This window comes from Salmo salar, chromosome ssa07 (assembly GCF_905237065.1).
Source record: "Salmo salar chromosome ssa07, Ssal_v3.1, whole genome shotgun sequence".
NCBI lineage: Eukaryota > Metazoa > Chordata > Actinopteri > Salmoniformes > Salmonidae > Salmo > Salmo salar.
The window spans coordinates 26,225,749-26,244,115 of record NC_059448.1 but is presented as its reverse complement, the minus strand read 5'-3'; the positions used below and the strand labels follow the sequence as shown (position 1 = coordinate 26,244,115).

At 42.8% G+C, this 18,367-nt stretch overlaps 2 protein-coding genes across 3 annotated transcripts; one reads left to right on the top strand and one right to left on the bottom strand.

The window, feature by feature from the left end:
• Nucleotides 1-845: 845 nt before the first annotated feature.
• LOC106608999 (leukotriene B4 receptor 1) lies at nt 846-4,341 on the bottom strand. Its single transcript, XM_014207318.2, has 3 exons — nt 3,579-4,341; nt 3,010-3,219; nt 846-1,698 (listed from the first exon to the last, which is right to left on the bottom strand). Exons 1-3 carry the CDS (start codon nt 4,119-4,121, stop codon nt 1,270-1,272), a joined length of 1,182 nt encoding a protein of 393 aa, XP_014062793.1. The 5' UTR covers nt 4,122-4,341; the 3' UTR covers nt 846-1,269.
• LOC106609000 (leukotriene B4 receptor 1) lies at nt 3,650-17,875 on the top strand. 2 transcript variants are annotated; one of them, XM_014207321.2, is made up of 6 exons: nt 3,650-3,771; nt 3,853-3,970; nt 9,880-9,936; nt 16,000-16,559; nt 16,888-17,158; nt 17,315-17,875. In XM_014207321.2, exons 4-6 carry the CDS (start codon nt 16,060-16,062, stop codon nt 17,702-17,704), a joined length of 1,161 nt encoding a protein of 386 aa, XP_014062796.1. In that variant the 5' UTR covers nt 3,650-3,771; nt 3,853-3,970; nt 9,880-9,936; nt 16,000-16,059; the 3' UTR covers nt 17,705-17,875. The 2 variants fall into 2 exon arrangements, with proteins under 2 accessions (XP_014062796.1, XP_014062794.1); XM_014207319.2 differs by lacking the exons at nt 3,650-3,771; nt 3,853-3,970 and adding an exon at nt 7,274-8,063.
• The last annotated feature ends 492 nt before the right edge of the window (nt 17,876-18,367 follow it).

Below are 18,367 nucleotides of genomic sequence, written 5' to 3'. Positions count from 1 at the left end.
TCTTTGCAAATTATGAGAGCACACAATTAGAATTCTGAATAACTGCATGGCTATTTATATCTTATTTCACTGTACAATACAGTACATGTCATGTAACAGACTGCTCTATATGATTTTCAGTTTGCTTCCATATGGCTGGGTTCACATAAGGAAATCATAAGGGTTCATAAGGAAAAATTATCTGAAACAATTACTATGTGTATTTACAATCCCCTTCTCAAAACGGATTACTTTTTTACCTAGCTCTTATCAATAGATATTATGAAGTTGTAAATTACAGTGCATGGAGAAACGATGTTATTTCTATTGGAACAAATTAAGTAGATGCTTTTTCCACTTTGAACCGGTAGGTTCGCTAGACCTTATTCATGATTTCCTCACGTAAAGTTGGTGGAATTATTAGGGAATTAAGTCAAGGTCAGAATACGATGTATCTGTAGACACTCCTCCGCCACACCTTCATTTATTCGGTCTCCACCTCGAACGAATAGTAGATGAATAGCATACTATTCTCATGCTTAAGTTCAAGGTTAGAATACGCATAGAGAGGAAAACACATAAAAAAGGAATAAAGTTCTATTTACACGCGCTTAACTCTGGTCGGAAACTGGGTCATAGTGACTGGAAGATGAATGAGTTGGATGCTATTGCAGAAGCTGTTTTGGAGGGAATGTAGTTTCCTGTAGTTCGCATAGTTGGCCACTAGATGTGCAAGTCATGTTTCCTAATGGTTCATGACGGACTTACCGACTGACCGAACTATATCTCTGTTTTTAGAGGTGGTGATTCAAGCTCAGTGGGTGGTGGAGTGAATTTAGTCAATTGTCTTTACAGTATGCTTTGTCTGTCTGACCTTCTCACCTTCTCTCCATTTGTGTGTGTGTGTGTGTGTTTGTGTGTGTGTGTGTGTGTGTGTGTGTGTGTGTGTGTGTGTGCGTGTGTGATTTACTGCTGTAAGTACAGTACAATACCAAACTGTTACAGAGTAAAAAGAGCACTGTATAATGTAAAGTGTTACCAATATTTGTCTAATTGTTTACCGTGTTTATTTGATCAAAAGCATTGACATGTTGTGTTTGTGTGCCAGTGCAAGAAAATTAAAACACTTTTCTCAGAGAAGATATGGCTGTCGTTGACTGATTAGGAAACTCTTAGAGGTGAGATCGACATTCACAACAAGACAGCTATCAGAAGAGTCATGACCGGCTGGCAAGCAATAGCATGTAGGACCTTCACAATCAGTCCAGTCATTTCTTTGCCTTCAGGAAATTAGTTTCCCTCCTCCTCCTCCTTCTTTTTTCCTGGAACTATTGTCATCTCTTTTTCTTGTTCTGCCTCCTCGTCCTCCTTCTCCACCTCACTTTTCCCTGGAACCATTGTCATCTCTTCTACCTCTCCCTCTGGTTTCCCACCTCCCCAGTCCTCCTTCTCTTTCTCTCTACCTCTACCATCATGCTTTGCTCTCACGCTGGGCATGTCCATGTTGGAGGCCGTCCCCTCAAGCAGCTGTGCCACACCCCGCACACCCCTGGAGGAGGAGCCATAGATTGTGAGGGAGGAGCCAGAGCAGGAGCCGGCCATGGCATAGAGCAGAGGATTGACAGCACTGCTGAGGTAAGCTACAGCTATGACCACTGTCCTAGCTCTCAGACAGAACCCCAGCAAATCCCTGGAAGACCTGGAGAGAACGGCCCCCACCTGAAACAAGGAATCATAAGTTTCATTATGAACTTGAACTATGTCTACAAACAGTAGATTTGTGTTTTAATGCCATTTTTATCCCCAATTTCGATCTTGTCTCATCGCTGCAACTCCCCAACGGGCTCTGGAGGCAAAGGTCGAGTCATGATTCCTCCGAAACATGACCCGCCAAACTGTGCTTCTTAATAACACTGGCACGCTTAAACCGGAAGCCAGCCGCACCAATGTGTCAGAGAAACACTGTTCACCTGACGACTGAGGTCAGCCTGCATGCGCCCGCCACAAGGAGTCGCTAGAGCGCGATGAGCTAAGTAAAGCCCCGCCAGCCAAACCCTCTTCTAACCCTGATGATGCTGGGCCAATTGTGCGCCGCCCTATGGGACTCCCGATCACGGCCGGTTGTGATACAGCCCGGGATCGAACCCGGGTCTGTAGTGATGCCTTAGACCGCTGTGCCACTCGGGAGGCCTCCAATGGTGACTTTAAAACAGTTACAGAGTTTAATGGCTGTGATACGATAAAACTGAGGATGGATCAACAACATTGTAGTTACTCAACAATTCTAACCTGATTGACAAAATGAAAAGAAGGAGCCTGTACAAAATATTCCAAAACATGCATCCTGTTTGCAACAAGGCACTAAAGTAATACAGTGAAAAATGTGGCAAAGCAATTAGCGTTTTGTCCTGAATAAAAAGTGTCAAATTTGGGACAAATCAAATACGACATATTACTGAGTACCACTCTTTGCATCATGTTATGGATATGCTTGTAATCATTAAGGACCGGGGAGTTTTTCAGTATATATATAATCGGTGCCAAAGGTGCTTGTGCAAAGTATTGACTCCAGTGTGAATGCTTATATAGATATTTCTGTGTTTCATTTTCAATAAATTTGCTAAACATTTCTGAAAGCATTTTTTCACTTTGTCATAATGGGTTATTGCGAGTCGATGGGTTATTATAATTTTTTTCAATCCATTTTGAATTCAGGCTGTAAAACAACTAAACGTGGAATAAGTCAAGGGGTATGGATACTATTTGAAGGCATTGTGTGTATGTACTGTATATACAGTGCGTTGAAAAAGTATCCATACCCCTTGACTTATTCCATGTTTAGTTGTTTTACAGCCTGAATTCAAAATGTGTTAAATAAAAAATGTTCCTCATCAATCTACACACAATACCCCATAATGACAAAGCGAAAACAGTTTTTAATTTTTAATTTTGCTAATTTATTACAAGTAAATAAAAACAGATACTTTATTTACATAAGTATTCAAGACCCTTTGTAATATATATGCCCACTTGCAGGATGTTGACCAGGTGGTACGGAGCCCACAAGAGGGCGAAAGTCACAACTATCAGTGTGATGAGGCGGTTGGTCTTCCTGTAGGAGCGGTGGTGCCAGTGGGTACGGCTGGACGCTAAGGTATGAGCGATGCGTAAGTAGCAGAACGTCATGATGCTGAAGGGGACCAGGAACGCAGTAACTGTCTCTAGGGAATAGTGGAACACCTGGTAGAGAGGACGGGACCAGAAACGATTTGATTTCATTATTAAAGTGTCTTCAGGATGCCAATCCCACATGGGGTTACGTTTTAGTAAGAGTGTAATTACATATTTGATCTACTTAAATTGCAGTTCTTGTCTGTTACAAATAAATGCATCAAAAGCAATGTTGACAGATTGATCAATTGTTTTAGCTATATCCACATCTATTTAAAATAAATAAGCATATAGAATAAAATAAATATACAATATGTTTTATGGAAAACGGATGAAACAATATGAAATAATGTGGTGTACAGTACTAATATACTGTACAACACTAAAATAACAAGATGTATGAAGGAATATTCTGTCAGTAAAGTCACCTGGTGGGCGTGCCCGGGGTGATGTGTGGTACACTCCCCCTTTCGGACCTGGCGATACACAAGCTGAGGAGTGGGCAGCACCATAGCCAGCGCCCACACCACACCCATGATAGGAAAGAGCCTCGACTTCGTCCGGACGTGCTGGGACTGGAAGGGGCGTAGCACGCCAAGGTGTCGGTCGACGGCCATCAAGGTAATCAATAGGATGCTGAGGTACATGCTGATGCCACAGACGTAATGCAGGAGCTTACACATTATCTCTCCAAACTCCCAGACTCCGACCTTGAAGAGCTGGTGAATGAAGAAGGGTGCGGAGAGCAGCACGAGTGCGTCAGCGGCCGCTAGCTGGAGGATGAAGAGGGACGTGATGGAACGGCGACTCAGGCTGAATAGTATGGTCCAAACCACTAGGAGGTTTCCGGGGAGACCCATGGTCATAGCAACCAGGAGAAAGGAGATTCCAACAGAATAAGGGATGGACAGGTTGGGAGTGGATGAGTTGGTAAAGAAGTAGGTGGTGGTATTCCATGCTGTGGATTCCATCCTGAGAGTCGGAATCGAGAAAGAGAGGGAGAGCGAGAGCGAGACAGACAGACAGAGAGAGACGTAAAACAAGTGGTGAGGAAATAGATGATTTTATCATCGAGAAAGAGGAAGTTACTTGATTCGTTGTTTAGCAACCCTGTGTCACAGATTATTGTGAAATGTATTTGTGTGCAGTACATTTTGTAGTGAATTTCAATCACAGATAAAGACAGTAGGTTACTTAAGACAGAAAGGAAAGGAGGTTGGTCGGGGAGGATGGGTGGGCATATAACATGAAAGTTTAGCAATCCGAAGGTTACGGGATTGAATCTCAACATAGACAAATTTTACATCTGAGCTAATTAGCACCTTTGCAACTATTTTGCAAACCCTTCCACTAACCCAAACCTTAACCCTTTAACCTAACCTTAACCATTTAACTACTTAGCTATCATGTTACCTGTCCCTAACCTTAACCCCCAAACTTAACACTAACTTTAACCCCTAACCGTAACCTTAACCCCTAACATAGCTAACGTTAGCCACCTAGCTAGCCTAGCTAACAAATTGGAATTTGTGTAATGTACTCATGCGTTGTGAAAAAGAAAATAGTGTAATACACATGAAATGTGTTGTGATGAAAATCATGTAACACATGAAAAAGTAGAGTTTTTCATGTACCTGTCATGAGTTTCGAATAAGTAATTTGTGTCTATTTCACAATAAGCTGTGATAGTGTGTTTGCATACACTTTATACAAAATAACATCAAAATGAATCAACATGCATAAAGAATCATATCAGCGACACACAATCCATGCTGTTCAAAACCTTAACACTTAAAAGTCCATTTTAAGGATTCTAAAAATTCAAGATATAATTCATAAAAATGCTTCAAATAATGAAATACCTCTTCTGCCCCTCATTCATGTGTAATATTTATTGGGCATATTTGGCCTCAGGTTGTAACCTGTCATATTGAAACCTGTTCTCACAGTTCCACAGTATCACACACTTACAGCTAACAGGCCACTGCATGCATGGAAGTATCTGATGAGTCAAACAGCAACCAGATAATATATATATATATATATATATATATACAAAATACTCTGTCTTGTAGTCTCTCCTTCTCGCTCTGACTCTCTCTTGTGCCTCTCTTTTCTCTCTCTCTCTGTCTCTCGCATGCTGTCACAGATACATGGTGGTCAGAGAAAAAGGGGAAGATGTTGGGCAAAACAGTGTCTTGATCTTAAATGATCAGCTGCCTCAAAAGTGGTGTGCTATGGAGGATATGACGTCATTTGAGAAATAGAGTTCTCATATATTGGCTACATTTACAAATTCACACAGCATCAACATCCTGTAAATATTTAACTCTACTTCAGTTCTAGTTCAACCAAATAGACAGCACATAGACTTCAATCATCAACTGTTTGTATATAATCTGTTGCCTGATCACCACCCAACATGCTATTTCCTCCCTAAAACTTGAATGTGTGTGTGATGCATCAGTAATCAGCTCATAGGGAAAAAGGAGAGGACTGTCAGAAATATTACATGATAATGGAGGGAGATGATTTTTAAAAACTTTTTTGGCACCATTTAGCTATTTGTCATACATACAGTTGAAGTCGGAAATTTACATACACCTCAGCCAAATACATTTAAACAAATTTTTTTCACAATTCCTGACATTTCATCCTAATAGAAATTCCCTGTCTTAGGTCAGTTAGGATCACCACTTTATTTTAAGAATGTGAAATGTCAGAACAATAGTAGAGAGAATGATTTATTTCAGCTTTTATTTCTTTCATCACATTCCCAGTGGGTCAGAAATGTACATACACTCAATTAGTATTTGGTAGCATTGCCTTTAAATTGTGTAACTTGGGTCAAACGTTTCGGGTAGCCTTCCACAAGCTTCCCACAATAAGTTGTTGTAATTTTGGCCCATTCCTCCTGACAGAGCTGGTGTAACTGAGTCAGGTTTGTAGGCCTCTCCTTGCTCACACACGCTTTTTCAGTTCTGCCCACAAACGTTCTATGGGATTGAGGTCAGGGCTTTGGGATGGCCACTCCAATACCTTGACTTTGTTGTCTTTAAGCCATTTTGCCACAACTTTGGAAGTATGCTTAGGGTCATTGTCCATTTGGAAGACTCATTTGCGACCAAGCTTTAACTTCCTGACTGATGTCTTGAGATGTTGCTTCAATATATTCACATCATTTTCCATCCTCATGATGCCATCTATTTTGTGAAGTGCACCAGTCCCACCTGTGGCAAAGCACCCCCACAACATGATGCTGCTACCCCCATGCTTCACGGTTGGGATGGTGTTCTTCAGCTTGCAAGCCTCCCCCTTTCTCCTCCAAACATAACGATGGTCATTATGGGCAAACAGTTCTACTTTTGTTTCATCAGACCAGAGGACATTTCTCCAAAAAGTACGATCTTTGTCCCCATGTTCAGTTGCAAACCGTAGTCTGGCTTTTTTATAGCGGTTTTGGAGCAGTGGCTTCTTCCTTGCTGAGCGGCCTTTTAGGTTATGTCGATATAGGACTTGTTTTACTGTGGATATAGATACTTTTGTACCTGTTTCCTCCAGCATCTTCACAAGGTCCTTTGCTGTTGTTCTGGGATTGATTTGCACTTTTCGCACCAAGGTATGTCCATCTCTAGGAGACAGAAGGCGTCTCCTTCCTGAGTGGTATGATGGCTGCGTGGTCCCATGGTGTTTATACTTGTGTACTATTGTTTGTACAGATGAACGTGGTACCTTCAGGCGTTTGGAAATTGCTCCCAAGGATGAACCAGACTTGTGGAGGTTTACAATTTCTTTTCTGATGTCTTGGCTGATTTCTTTTGATTTTCCCATGATGTCAAGCAAAGAGGCACTGAGTTTGAAGGTAGGCCTTGAAATACATCCACAGGTACACCTCCAATTGACTCAAATGATGTCAATTAGACTATCAGAAGCTTCTAAAGCCATGCCATCATTTTCTGGAATTTTCAAGCTGTCAGTCAACTTAGTGTATGTAAACCTCTGGCCCACTGGAATTGTGATACAGTGAATTATAAGTGAAATAATCTGTCTGTAAACAATTGTTGGAAAGATTACTTGTCATGCACAAGGTAGATGTTCTAACCGACCTGCCAAAACTATAGTTTGTTAACAAGAAATTTGTGGAGTGATTGAAAATCAAGTTTTAATGACTCCAACCTAAGTGTATGTAAACTTCCGACTTCAACTGTAGCAAAATTCCAAATGCCAACAAAGTAAAACATCTCATTGAATAGCAGTATCAAAGCAGGTCCCCCTCTCTCCCACCACGCAGGGAACCCCACATTCTTCTAAATTCCCACCAACTTGAAATATTCCACTGTGCACAGACATCAATTCAAACTCTATTTCATGTTGGTTCAATGTAATTTCATTGAAATTACGTGGAACAAATGTTGATTCACCCATTGTGTGCCCGGTGGGATGGGAAATAAGGAGAGCAAGCAGGTGAGTAAGGCAGACAGACTACAAAGACAGATGGATATTTTACAGTATGACGGATATATGACACGTTACGTTATTGCATATGCTTAATGCAATAGGATGGGTCAACATAAATGACCAGGTTGGAACAGAAGGATATCATCGCATTTGAACATGGTCAAATGGGATGAGCACAGACTTCCTTCCTTATTTGTGGCGATGTCATATCCCCTGTGCTTCCCCTCTCTTACGTTCAAGAACATGATGCAATAATGGCAGAAGGAGTACAAGAGTGAGGAAAGAGAGGAGAGAAGGAAGACTGAGACGTGGAGGCAAATGGACGGACGGGCGGTTAGATAGACGGACAGATAAAACATTTACAAAATAGCCAACAAATGCACTTCCTGTGGATTTGCTCTGAGAAGATCAATGGTAAAACGAAGATAACTCCACAAGTGAACAAACTCATAAAGGTCAGCATTGTGAAGTGTGAAGCCAATATACATTTTTTATATTTGTTGATACAAACATTGTGTATAGTGTCCAGAATGAAACGTTTCGGAGGGGAGGTGTGTTTCATTTTCCCTTGTTTGTGACGATGTGATGATGTCCATCTGCATGTATGACTGTATGTGATGATGTGTTGAAGATAAGTACATGATCTTTGCGTGCCTATTAGTGCTTAATGGAAATACAGCCACAGGGACCTAGCTGTAAACAAGTCCCTCTGGCCTTTGTCCAGTGCTTATTTGGAGCCAGATCTTGCCAGAAAAGGATCCGGAACCTCTCAATTTGGGACTGTTTTATTCCGGAACCCATTTGCCATCATCCGGTAACTCTCATGGCATGAAAAATCATTTCCACCAGGGATGCAACTTTCACGGGGGACAACTGACTGTTTTATCATTGGAATGTGATATAAAACAAGGCAACGGTGTGCTTTAGGACCATGCGGATGCCGCCGAACTGCCGTGTAGGCTGTTTGGAGTGTTTATCCGACTGGATTTAGGACCACGTGGACACCACAGAGTGGGCTGCCAGGCTGTGTGAAGGCAAAGCTTCTGGAAGGCTAGCTGGACCAGCACAGGGGAGTTGAGTATAGTTCAGTGAATGCTTTGCACTCTTTTACCGAGTTGTAAAAGGAACAGAAACTGGCTACTCTTTAGTTGACTGATGTGCCTTTTCCTGGCAAGGTAACTGCTCATTAACTTAACAGCAAAAAACTAAACTAGTGTTTATTCGCAGTGCTGAGCTAGTTTTGTAACTGACATGTAACATTAGTTAATGTTTCATCCCCTCTCGACTGAGGTGAATGAATAAGCTACACTTCCTACGTTTTGCATAGTACTATAGGTTAATGGCTACCTTTTTAGGAGGACGATTTGCAGGCAGAGACAAATAAATGGGTATTCCATACTTATTGAAAATGAAAAGGCACAACGCTCACTCACCGTAGTAGACTAACCTATGTGCCTGTTGTGCCTTTTCAATCATGATTACATTTGTTGATTGCACTTCTACTCGTGTTGGTTGAGTGCCCTCCACTTCTTTTCATTATCAATATTTATTAGCAGACACTGGAGTAAACTACAGTCTAATCATATTTAAGTTAATTTCATATTCAAGTTAACTGACACGTGATTCTCCACCCATGTAGGCAGCCTACTATTTCAGCGAGACAACACATACTAGGCGCACTTGAACTCTCATGCCCAACTAGGGGAGGTAGGCTACTGAAGGTGAAGCACCGGATTCTGAATGTATGAATAATGCAAAAAAATTGTTTTTAGGCTAACGCATACAGTATGTAGGCTAATGTATACAAAGCAGAAAGAGGACCATTTCAAAATAATCTGTGGGACAACAAAAATATTTTAATCCCAAAGAAGTTGTCTGACCGCCCGCTCCCGCCTGCAGCATGAAAAATCGGGACCCGCAGGCATGCCACGGAAATGCAGCCCTCTAGTGCAGTCAGTACACAACACTATGCACATCATGCCTTAAAAGGATCAGATGGTGACAGGGGTCCCAGTAGTGTCAGACAGCCAGGGAAGACCAGTCTACGGAGCACAGGTGAATTTTTGCAGTATATTCAGTGACTGATACAAAGTTCCATCTTGAATTGACGGGTAGACCTACAGTAGCTACAGGACAGCAGATGAAGTTTAAAGCTACAGTCTGGGATCTGGGGATAATGGTAATTTCAATGGTTGAACCATTGATTTTATTCTTGGGTAATATAATGTATAAATGTACACCAAGGTAATTCTTTGTCATGCCTCATTTTAGGAGGATCAGATGGTGACAGGAGTCTCAGCAGCCAGGGACGACCAGTCTGTGACAGAGGTGAGGAGATACAACACTTTTTTCTCTCTGTCCAGTCAACACTGGACAAGCCAGATGCTATTTTAAGGCAGTCTGACAAACTTCCAAAGTTGATTTCCAAACTGTATCAAGGGTTGATGGAGGCTTTTCCCGATGACACAAAACAAAAATGTGAGGAAGACCTGGGAGACGCTACTGGTAATGATGAGAGAATACAGATCTGTTAGAATGCCCAGTCATGTTCATATCATCTCACACATAAATTACTGCAGTTTAAGACCATCTATAGCATGTACTATATGCCAGTGAAACTGAAATTCTATTATTCTGTTGGAGGTGTAAAACACAAAAGAAGACATCTTTGCATATGTTATGGTCTTGTGAAGGCTGACTGAATTCTGCCAAATACTATGTTCTTTTATCTCAGCAAGTCTACAGATTCTCCCTTCTCCATGTTTTTGTTTGCTTGGAAATGTTTATACTGGAGACTGTTATCAGACGAAACTGTGTAACCTAGCATTTATTCTGGCTAATAAATGCATTGCCATTTATTGGAAGGTTAGTTATCCTTCCACAATGTATGGAACAAATGTCAAGTTATGTACAGTATCACTAGATTTGTTTTAAGATTAAGGGTATACTGTGCAACTTTCATAAGATTTGGATGCCTTATATGGAATACTGTACGACAAAAGGAGTCTGTATTGAAAACATGTCCACGTCAGAGGAGATTTAGGCAATCCCTAGCTGCTGGGCTGCTCAGTCCTGGCCCTGGGGGTCTGTTGTACTGTTGTCACTCTGGCCTTGGCCTAACACACCTCTGAAAACAATAATGAACGTTTCACTAAGATCCTAAAGCTGATTGGGCTGTGTTGGGTTGGGGCGCTACAGGGCCGTGGACCCTTAAGGGCAGGACGGGGTGACCCAGCTATATTGTGTACAAGTGAAAAGAGCTCTACAGTACTATTAGGCCTATGATATGAATTATATGGAGGGTACACTGTTTCTGTGTCTTAATGTGTAGGTGTATGTGTGTTTTCATTCTGCCTTTGTTTTCCAAACCTTTCCCTTGAGACATAAAAAAAAGATGTGAAGGAAGTTGTGTTGGGGAGAGAACTCAGTTATTGACTAGACTGGTGGTGTCGTGAGTGTAGGCGGCTCGGGTTGGCTGGGCGGTCTGGCTGAAATTTGTTATAGAGGATGTCTTAAAGACAATCAAAAGTTGTCTTTGCACTTTATTTGTAAGAGTTGTTCATTTGTTAGGCTACTGATTATTGAATTATCATGAATCTAGTTCAGTCAATCACTTACCTAGCTTGATGACTGTGGGAAGTTTTGCTTACTTTTTGTTGTTCTACATTGAGATGGCTAGAAGGGAAATGGGTCATATTAGATTGTGTAGAAATGCGCTTTAGATGCCCCAAAAAATGGGAGGGCCCCCAGACCCCTGTCAAGTTATGTTCCCTACTACAAATACCACTGCTGGGTGATTTAAAAAGTAATAGTCAATCGATCAATAATATAATAATACTCTGAGCAAAAATCTTTTTTTTTATTTACAATATGTCGAATCTATGAGAATAGGAAAGGTTCAGAACTTTTGTAAAACATCACAGCACAGTTGAAAAATATATGGCAAATAGATATCGAAAAACTGGATGGTGTTCACAGAGAGATGGGAGGGGTTGTTTGGAGCTGAAGGATGGGACTAAAAACAAACAAAAGATAACTATTGTAAAATATACTGTGTCCGTAAAATGTATATAGTATGTTTAAGCTGGAAGTAGAAGCCTAAGTGTTGTTGTCCATTAGTTTACTCCAGGTAGGGGAGGGATGGTAGGGTTAGAGAAAAATAATAAAGGAAAATATATAAAAGTTTGGACAGTTACTGGTACTGTATATATTTACCCAAAAATATATGGGGGATTGGAAATGATGCGGACAATTACATTGATGGAAGTCACAATTTATCTGCAATATTAAAGCTGATCTTCCTCCTAAAAAAAGGTATATATATTTTTTGCATTATTATGTCCCCCCCCCACTTATAAAACCAAAGTTGCAGCCCTGATTTCCACTGTTTGCAATGTAAAAATTTGTCTAATTCAAGTTGACTCCTATGGCAGTTTCCTGGCTGCCCCCTAAAAAATGTATTGTGAAAACGTGCCTGATAATTGATTCTTGTTGGGCTGGACCGGGTTTTTGATTTGCTCAACATTGTAGCCTATATAGAACAACGTGTAACCATTGCTGTCGGGAGAGAGAGAGTAGCTCGCCTATATCTCGCACAATTTTTTCTTCTTTTATTTGACCTTTATTTAACAAAACTACAATGAGATTCACTTTCTCTCTACCTACTCTGATAAACATGAGCCTGCAACTCTCATCTCTCCAGTGTTGCACTTTGTCATTTATTTCCTTATAGAATCATAGGTGCGTGAAGGATTCTGGAGGTGCCACTTGCACCCCTGATAAATTGTAATACATTTGTCAAAATTATAGAATTACTGCTGTCAGTTCAGAAATAATTGAAATAATTCCGAATACTACATCAGGTGTAGGCCTATAAATTGGCCACAGATGATTAATAGTTTATTTAACAAAATTGCCTAGTTGTGGCTTGTGTGTAGCACACACAGCTAGCACAGTGGATCTGGGCCGATTCCGGCTGAGAGCTGGGGCACTCATCTGAGAGTCAGACCCGCCCTATGTCATGTGGCTCGAGTCTGGGCCGCCTTCGGCAGTATTACTTATGCCTAGGATGTGGGGATTGAGCTCGGGCCGATTCTGGTGTGAGTTATCTGGCCCAAATATACTGCTCAAAAAAATAAAGGGAACACTTAAACAACACATCCTAGATCTGAATGAAATAAATAATCTTATTAAATACTTTTTTCTTTACATAGTTGAATGTGCTGACAACAAAATCACACAAAAATAATCAATGGAAATCCAATTTATCAACCCATGGAGGTCTGGATTTGGAGTCACACTCAAAATTAAAGTGGAAGACCACACTACAGGCAGATCCAACTTTGATGTAATGTCCTTAAAACAAGTCAAAATGAGGCTAAGTAGTGTGTGTGGCCTCCATGTGCCTGTATGACCTCCCTACAACGCCTGGGCATGCTCCTGATGAGGTGGCGGATGGTCTCCTGAGGGATCTCCTCCCAGACCTGGACTAAAGCATCCGCCAACTCCTGGACAGTCTGTGGTACAATGTGGCGTTGGTGGATGGAGCGAGACATGATGTCCCAGATGTGCTCAATTGGATTCAGGTCTGGGGAACGGGTGGGCCAGTCCATAGCATCAATGCCTTCCTCATGCAGGAACTGCTGACACACTCCAGCCACATGAGGTCTAGCATTGTCTTGCATTAGGAGGAACCCAGGGCCAACCGCAGCAGCATATGGTCTCACAAGGGGTCTGAGGATCTCATCTCAGTACCTAATGGCAGTCAGGCTACCTCTGGCGAGCACATGGAGGGCTGTGCGGCCCCCCAAATAAATGCCACCCCACACCATGACTGACCCACCGCCAAACCGGTCATGCTGGAGGATGTTGCAGGCAGCAGAACGTTCTCCACTGCGTCTCCAGACTCTGTCACGTCTGTCACAGTGTGAACCTGCTTTCATCTGTGAAGAGCGCAGGGCGCCAGTGGCGAATTTGCCAATCTTGGTGTTCTCTGGCAAATGCCAAACGTCCTGCACGGTGTTGGGCTGTAAGCACAACCCCCACCTGTGGACGTCGGGCCCTCATACCACCCTCATGGAGTCTGTTTCTGACAGTTTGAGCAGACACATGCACATTTGTGGCCTGCTGGAGGTCATTTTGCAGGGCTCTGGCAGTGCTTCTCCTGCTCCTCCTTGCACAAAGGCGGAGGTATCGGTCCTGCTGCTGGGTTGTTGCCCTCCTACGGCCTCCTCCACGTCTCCTGATGTACTGGCCTGTCTCCTGGTAGCGCCTCCATGCTCTGGACACTACGCTGACAGACACAGCAAACCTTCTTGCCACAGCTCGCATTAATGTGCCATCCTGGATGAGCTGCACTACCTGAGCCACTTGTGTGGGTTGTAGACTCCGTCTCATGCTACCACTAGAGTGAAAGCACCGCCAGCATTCAAAAGTGACCAAAACATCAGCCAGGAAGCATAGGAACTGAGAAGTGGTCTGTGGTCCCCACCTGCAGAACCACTCCATTATTGGGGGTGTCTTGCTAATTGCCTATAATTTCCACCTGTTGTCTATTCCATTTGCACAACAGCATGTGAAATGTATTGTCAATCAGTGTTGCTTCCTAAGTGGACAGTTTGATTTCACAGAAGTGTGATTGACTTGGACTTACATTGTGTTGTGTAAGTGTTCCCTTTATTTTTTTTGAGCAGTGTATATTACTTGGGGCTCAGGCCGTTTCCGGTGATACAGTAGTTATCTGGCCCAAATGTATTACTTGGGGCTCGGGCCGATTGGGACTACTCTCTGGCAGATGATTACACGGGCTGCTTTACATTTACATTTACATTTTAGTCATTTAGCAGACGCTCTTATCCAGAGCGACTTACAGTAGTGAATGCATACATTTCATACATTTTTTTTTTTTTTTTCTGTGCTGGCCCCCCGTGGGAATCGAACCCACAACCCTGGTGTTGCAAACACCATGCTCTACCAACTGAGCTACAATGTTTCAGTGATAAAAAAAAATACAATTAACATTTAAATAAAATTATTTAAGAGTCCTGTGTAGTATTTTGATACTTTGTGCAGGGCAATTGATAAGCATTACAGATGCTGGGTCGAGACCCGTGTCGGCAGTACCCGGGAGACCCATGAGACGACTCACATATGGCCAGCGTCGCCAGAGTTAGGGGAGGGTTTGGCCAGCCGGCTGGGATGTTCTTGTCCCATCGCGCTGTAGCGACTCCTATCACGGGCCAGGCGCATGCACGCTGACACGGTCACCAGGTGTATGGTGTTTCCTCCGACACAAGATGTTTTGTATGTATAATGGTAATATTTAAAATGACTAAATCAGGTAATTTTGTATACATTTATTTAAATGTGCATCGGGCTGCTTCTGGGGGGATTCTGGTAAGATGATGGCAAAGTCGGCTGAATTCCGGTAGACGGAAACGGCCCGATGTACTTGGGCCGATTCTGGGCAGTCATTCATTTTGATTCCGTGCCGAGTCTGACACCCGATTCCTGGGCTGATACAATCAATTGGGCCGATTCCTCATTGCTAGCTGGGCAATCACCAGGCATGCCTACAGTCGGGATTGCGCAGCAAATCTGTCAGTCATGCAGCCAAAACAGTTTACAGTTGGGAACGCGTGGAAAATCTGTCAGTCATGCAGCCAAAATAGGCCTTTACCGATATTTCAGATACAATCGTGGCAAAAATACAGGTTGGAAAGCAAATTAATTCTGTTGAAAAGAGAAGACTATTCTGTCTGTAGGCTACCAAGTTTTCAACTTCCAAATAGGCCTATTGAGCAAACAGCATTGTTTACCAAGTAAAACAAGAGATACGTTTTACCACGAGCACATCGCCAGTGAGTGAACCTGGAAAGCTTTTTTAGGATTATAATTTCCTCCTGGTATTGTACAACATGTGTCTCCACACACCTAGGTCTAGCCTATTGATGTATTGAAGACAAGGTCGTTTTTATTGATCTCAGATTCTTACTTTGTTAGTGTCAAAGTAGCCTGTCATTTTGATTAAAATTATGTAGAATTGCATGAAATGCGTTTATAAAGGCCACATTTTTCACAAACCCTAGGCTACAAAATGTTTTCCCTGTGTGTACAACTTCTGCAAGTGCCTTTACTGAACTATGCCAGTAGCAAAAGCAGAGCTTCTGTTTGCTCTTTGTGGTCTAGGCTGGATAACCATAAAGCACTTTGTGACATCTGTATGTTGATGAAAAAGTGTTTATGGATACATTTGATTGATACTCTCTACAGGAATTGTGTAATATCCATTGTTGTCCTCTCATTCTGTGTCTCTCTCTCTCTTATATTCATAGAGCTATATTTCATACCATGTGTTCTAATTCTTATTTCTCTGGTCATTCTATTCAACAGTAGTGAGGACTGCTAATCCCAAAGTTCTACAAACCACAGATTCTTCAATTCCCTCCCTAAATGGCATCAGATCTCTCCATCTCCGCTGCCCCCCCCAGCCCCCCTCTCCTCTCGCCTCCTCTCCTTTCTCATCAATCAAACCAGATCGGCATCTCCATCCTGGTCCTAGCATTCGTCTTCGGTTTCCCCGGTAACCTGTTTGTTGTGTGGTCGGTGCTGTGCCGTGTGAGGCAGCGGTCAGTTACCTGCCTGCTCGTCTTAAACCTCGCCGTGGCCGACGCGTTGGTGTTGCTAAGCTCCCCGCTTTTCCTGCGCTTCCTGGCAGGCGGGCGAGGCTGGGAGTTCGGGGCAGTGGCCTGTAAAATGGTACACTACCTATGCTGTGTCAACATGAACGTGTCCATCTACCTGATCAGCCTGATGAGCTTGGATCGCTGGCTGGCCGTGGCAAGGCCCTTCCTGGCCCAGAGGATGAGGACCAAGAAAACCCTGATGGCTGTTCTACTGGGGATCTGGGTGCTGGCTTTCGTCTTGGCACTGCCCATGGCCTTCTATCGCAGGTGGGGTTGTGTGTATGGGTTGTGTGTATGGGGTGTGTGTGTGAGAGAGGCATGAGAGAGAGGAAATATTAAAATACACTTACACTAACAAAAAGGCTTATCATTCTTCAATACTGATCTGAAGATTTTTGTTTGCATTACAGGCTGTTTTTTTTTGTAGTTCCTGAGCTGTTAAACACTTCTCTAATAACCTGCGAAGTATGGCTGCATCCTTCAAGTCACACTGTGGTCCTGGGGAACATCCATGAGACCCATCATGTCTACTTCATGTTGTAAAATCTCTCTCTCTCTCTCTCCTACCTACCTACCTACCTACCTACCTATCTAGTAACCTGAAGCTGCACATGAACAGCTCCATGACCATCTGCATGTCGTACCACTGGAAAAGTGTGGGTCACCAGGTGTTCCAGTACCTGTTTGAGACCGTCTTGGGCTTCTTCCTCCCCTTCACTTTCATCATCGTCTGCTACACCTCCGTCATCTGTGGACTACGCAGGGCCATGTTCCAGCACAAGGGACGGGGAAACCGTCTCATCCTCCTCATCATCGGCACCTTCGCTCTCTTCTGGCTGCCCTACCACGTGGTCAACATCTTACAGGTATGAGAGTTTGCCAATATATTTCAAGGTACTGCACATTATTAAGCAGTTAATTTCTTGTGTCGTACAGGTATAATAACAGGTATAAGCCCCATCTGCCTCTCTTGTATCTACCTCTCAACTCTTTGCCTCTCTCTCTTTCCCTCTCTCTCTCAGGTGATTGGTCTACTTGGTGGTAACGACAGTTTGTTTAAAGCAGCCGCGGTGGCCCGTCCCAACGTCACAGCGCTCGCTTTCCTGAGCAGCAGCGTGAACCCTGTGCTGTACGTGTTTGCCGGCAGCTCCCACATCCGCCAGGCCGGCCTCAGCTTCATGGCCAAGCTCTTCGAGGGCACCAACATCGAGGGAGGGACCTCTGCCTCCTTTACCCGCAGCACAAAGTCCAGTCGGAGTGGTTCCTCAGCCCCGCTGTCACTCAAGCTGGGGTGGTCGGGGAAGGGGAAGGAGGGGGGTGGGAATAGTGTGACGGAGCTGCAGGAAGTTGAGGTCAAGGTTAAGTCCAAGCCAGAGCTCAAGACTTTGACCTCCAATGATCAGATGGAATAGTGTTACTTTTTGTGGCCTACTGTACTAGTCATAGGTTAACCGTATTTAATGTATTTCACAGATCTTTGATACAATTTGTGCTTTATAGCTAGTGTTTGTGGTTGCCTCCATTCAATTTCTGGATAACAATATTATAAAATGTCCTTAATAAAGTTTTAACCTGTTGACAAATCGAGTCAGTACGCTGCGTGCACAATTGTTAGGCAAATTGTATTCCTCGGGATTCATTTTATTGTTGAACAAACACAATGCTCTCAGTCAATCCAAAATGTTATTGAACCTCAAACTTGAATGTTTAACAAAGGAAAAGTGAGTTTTGTCTTTCTCAGGGAAATATATAAGTGTGCATAATTATTAGGCAACTATTAGTGTGCAGAATTATTAGGCAACTAAATTACAAAAATAATTTCTCTCAACTCACTTGTTGATTCTCAATTTTTAGAGTAAGTGTAACAGATAAGTAACACAAAATTACAATTATATAAAATTTTTGGCCTTTCAAAAATATTCAGTGACCAATATAGCCACCCTTATTTTCAAGAACTGCCATGAGCCTTCCATCCATGTTCACGATCAATTTTCGCAGAAGCAGCAACCACAGCCTCCCAAATGCTGTTCAAAGAGGTTTATTGTCTTCCCTCAGTGTAAATCTCACGTTTGAGA

What these genes read in the sequence shown, in the direction of transcription:
- LOC106608999 (XM_014207318.2), bottom strand. Translation starts at nt 4,121, where the DNA reads ATGGAATCCACAGCATGGAATACCACCACCTACTTCTTTACCAACTCA. An exon ending in ACCCCGGGCACGCCCACCAG is followed by an intron (nt 3,220 to 3,578) that starts GTGACTTTACTG and finishes CCTCTCTACCAG; the next exon opens with GTGTTCCACTATTCCCTAGA. An exon ending in ACCTGGTCAACATCCTGCAA is followed by an intron (nt 1,699 to 3,009) that starts GTGGGCATATAT and finishes TCCTTGTTTCAG; the next exon opens with GTGGGGGCCGTTCTCTCCAG.
- LOC106609000 (XM_014207321.2), top strand. Translation starts at nt 16,060, where the DNA reads ATGGCATCAGATCTCTCCATCTCCGCTGCCCCCCCCAGCCCCCCTCTC. An exon ending in CCCATGGCCTTCTATCGCAG is followed by an intron (nt 16,560 to 16,887) that starts GTGGGGTTGTGT and finishes CTACCTATCTAG; the next exon opens with TAACCTGAAGCTGCACATGA. An exon ending in ACGTGGTCAACATCTTACAG is followed by an intron (nt 17,159 to 17,314) that starts GTATGAGAGTTT and finishes TCTCTCTCTCAG; the next exon opens with GTGATTGGTCTACTTGGTGG.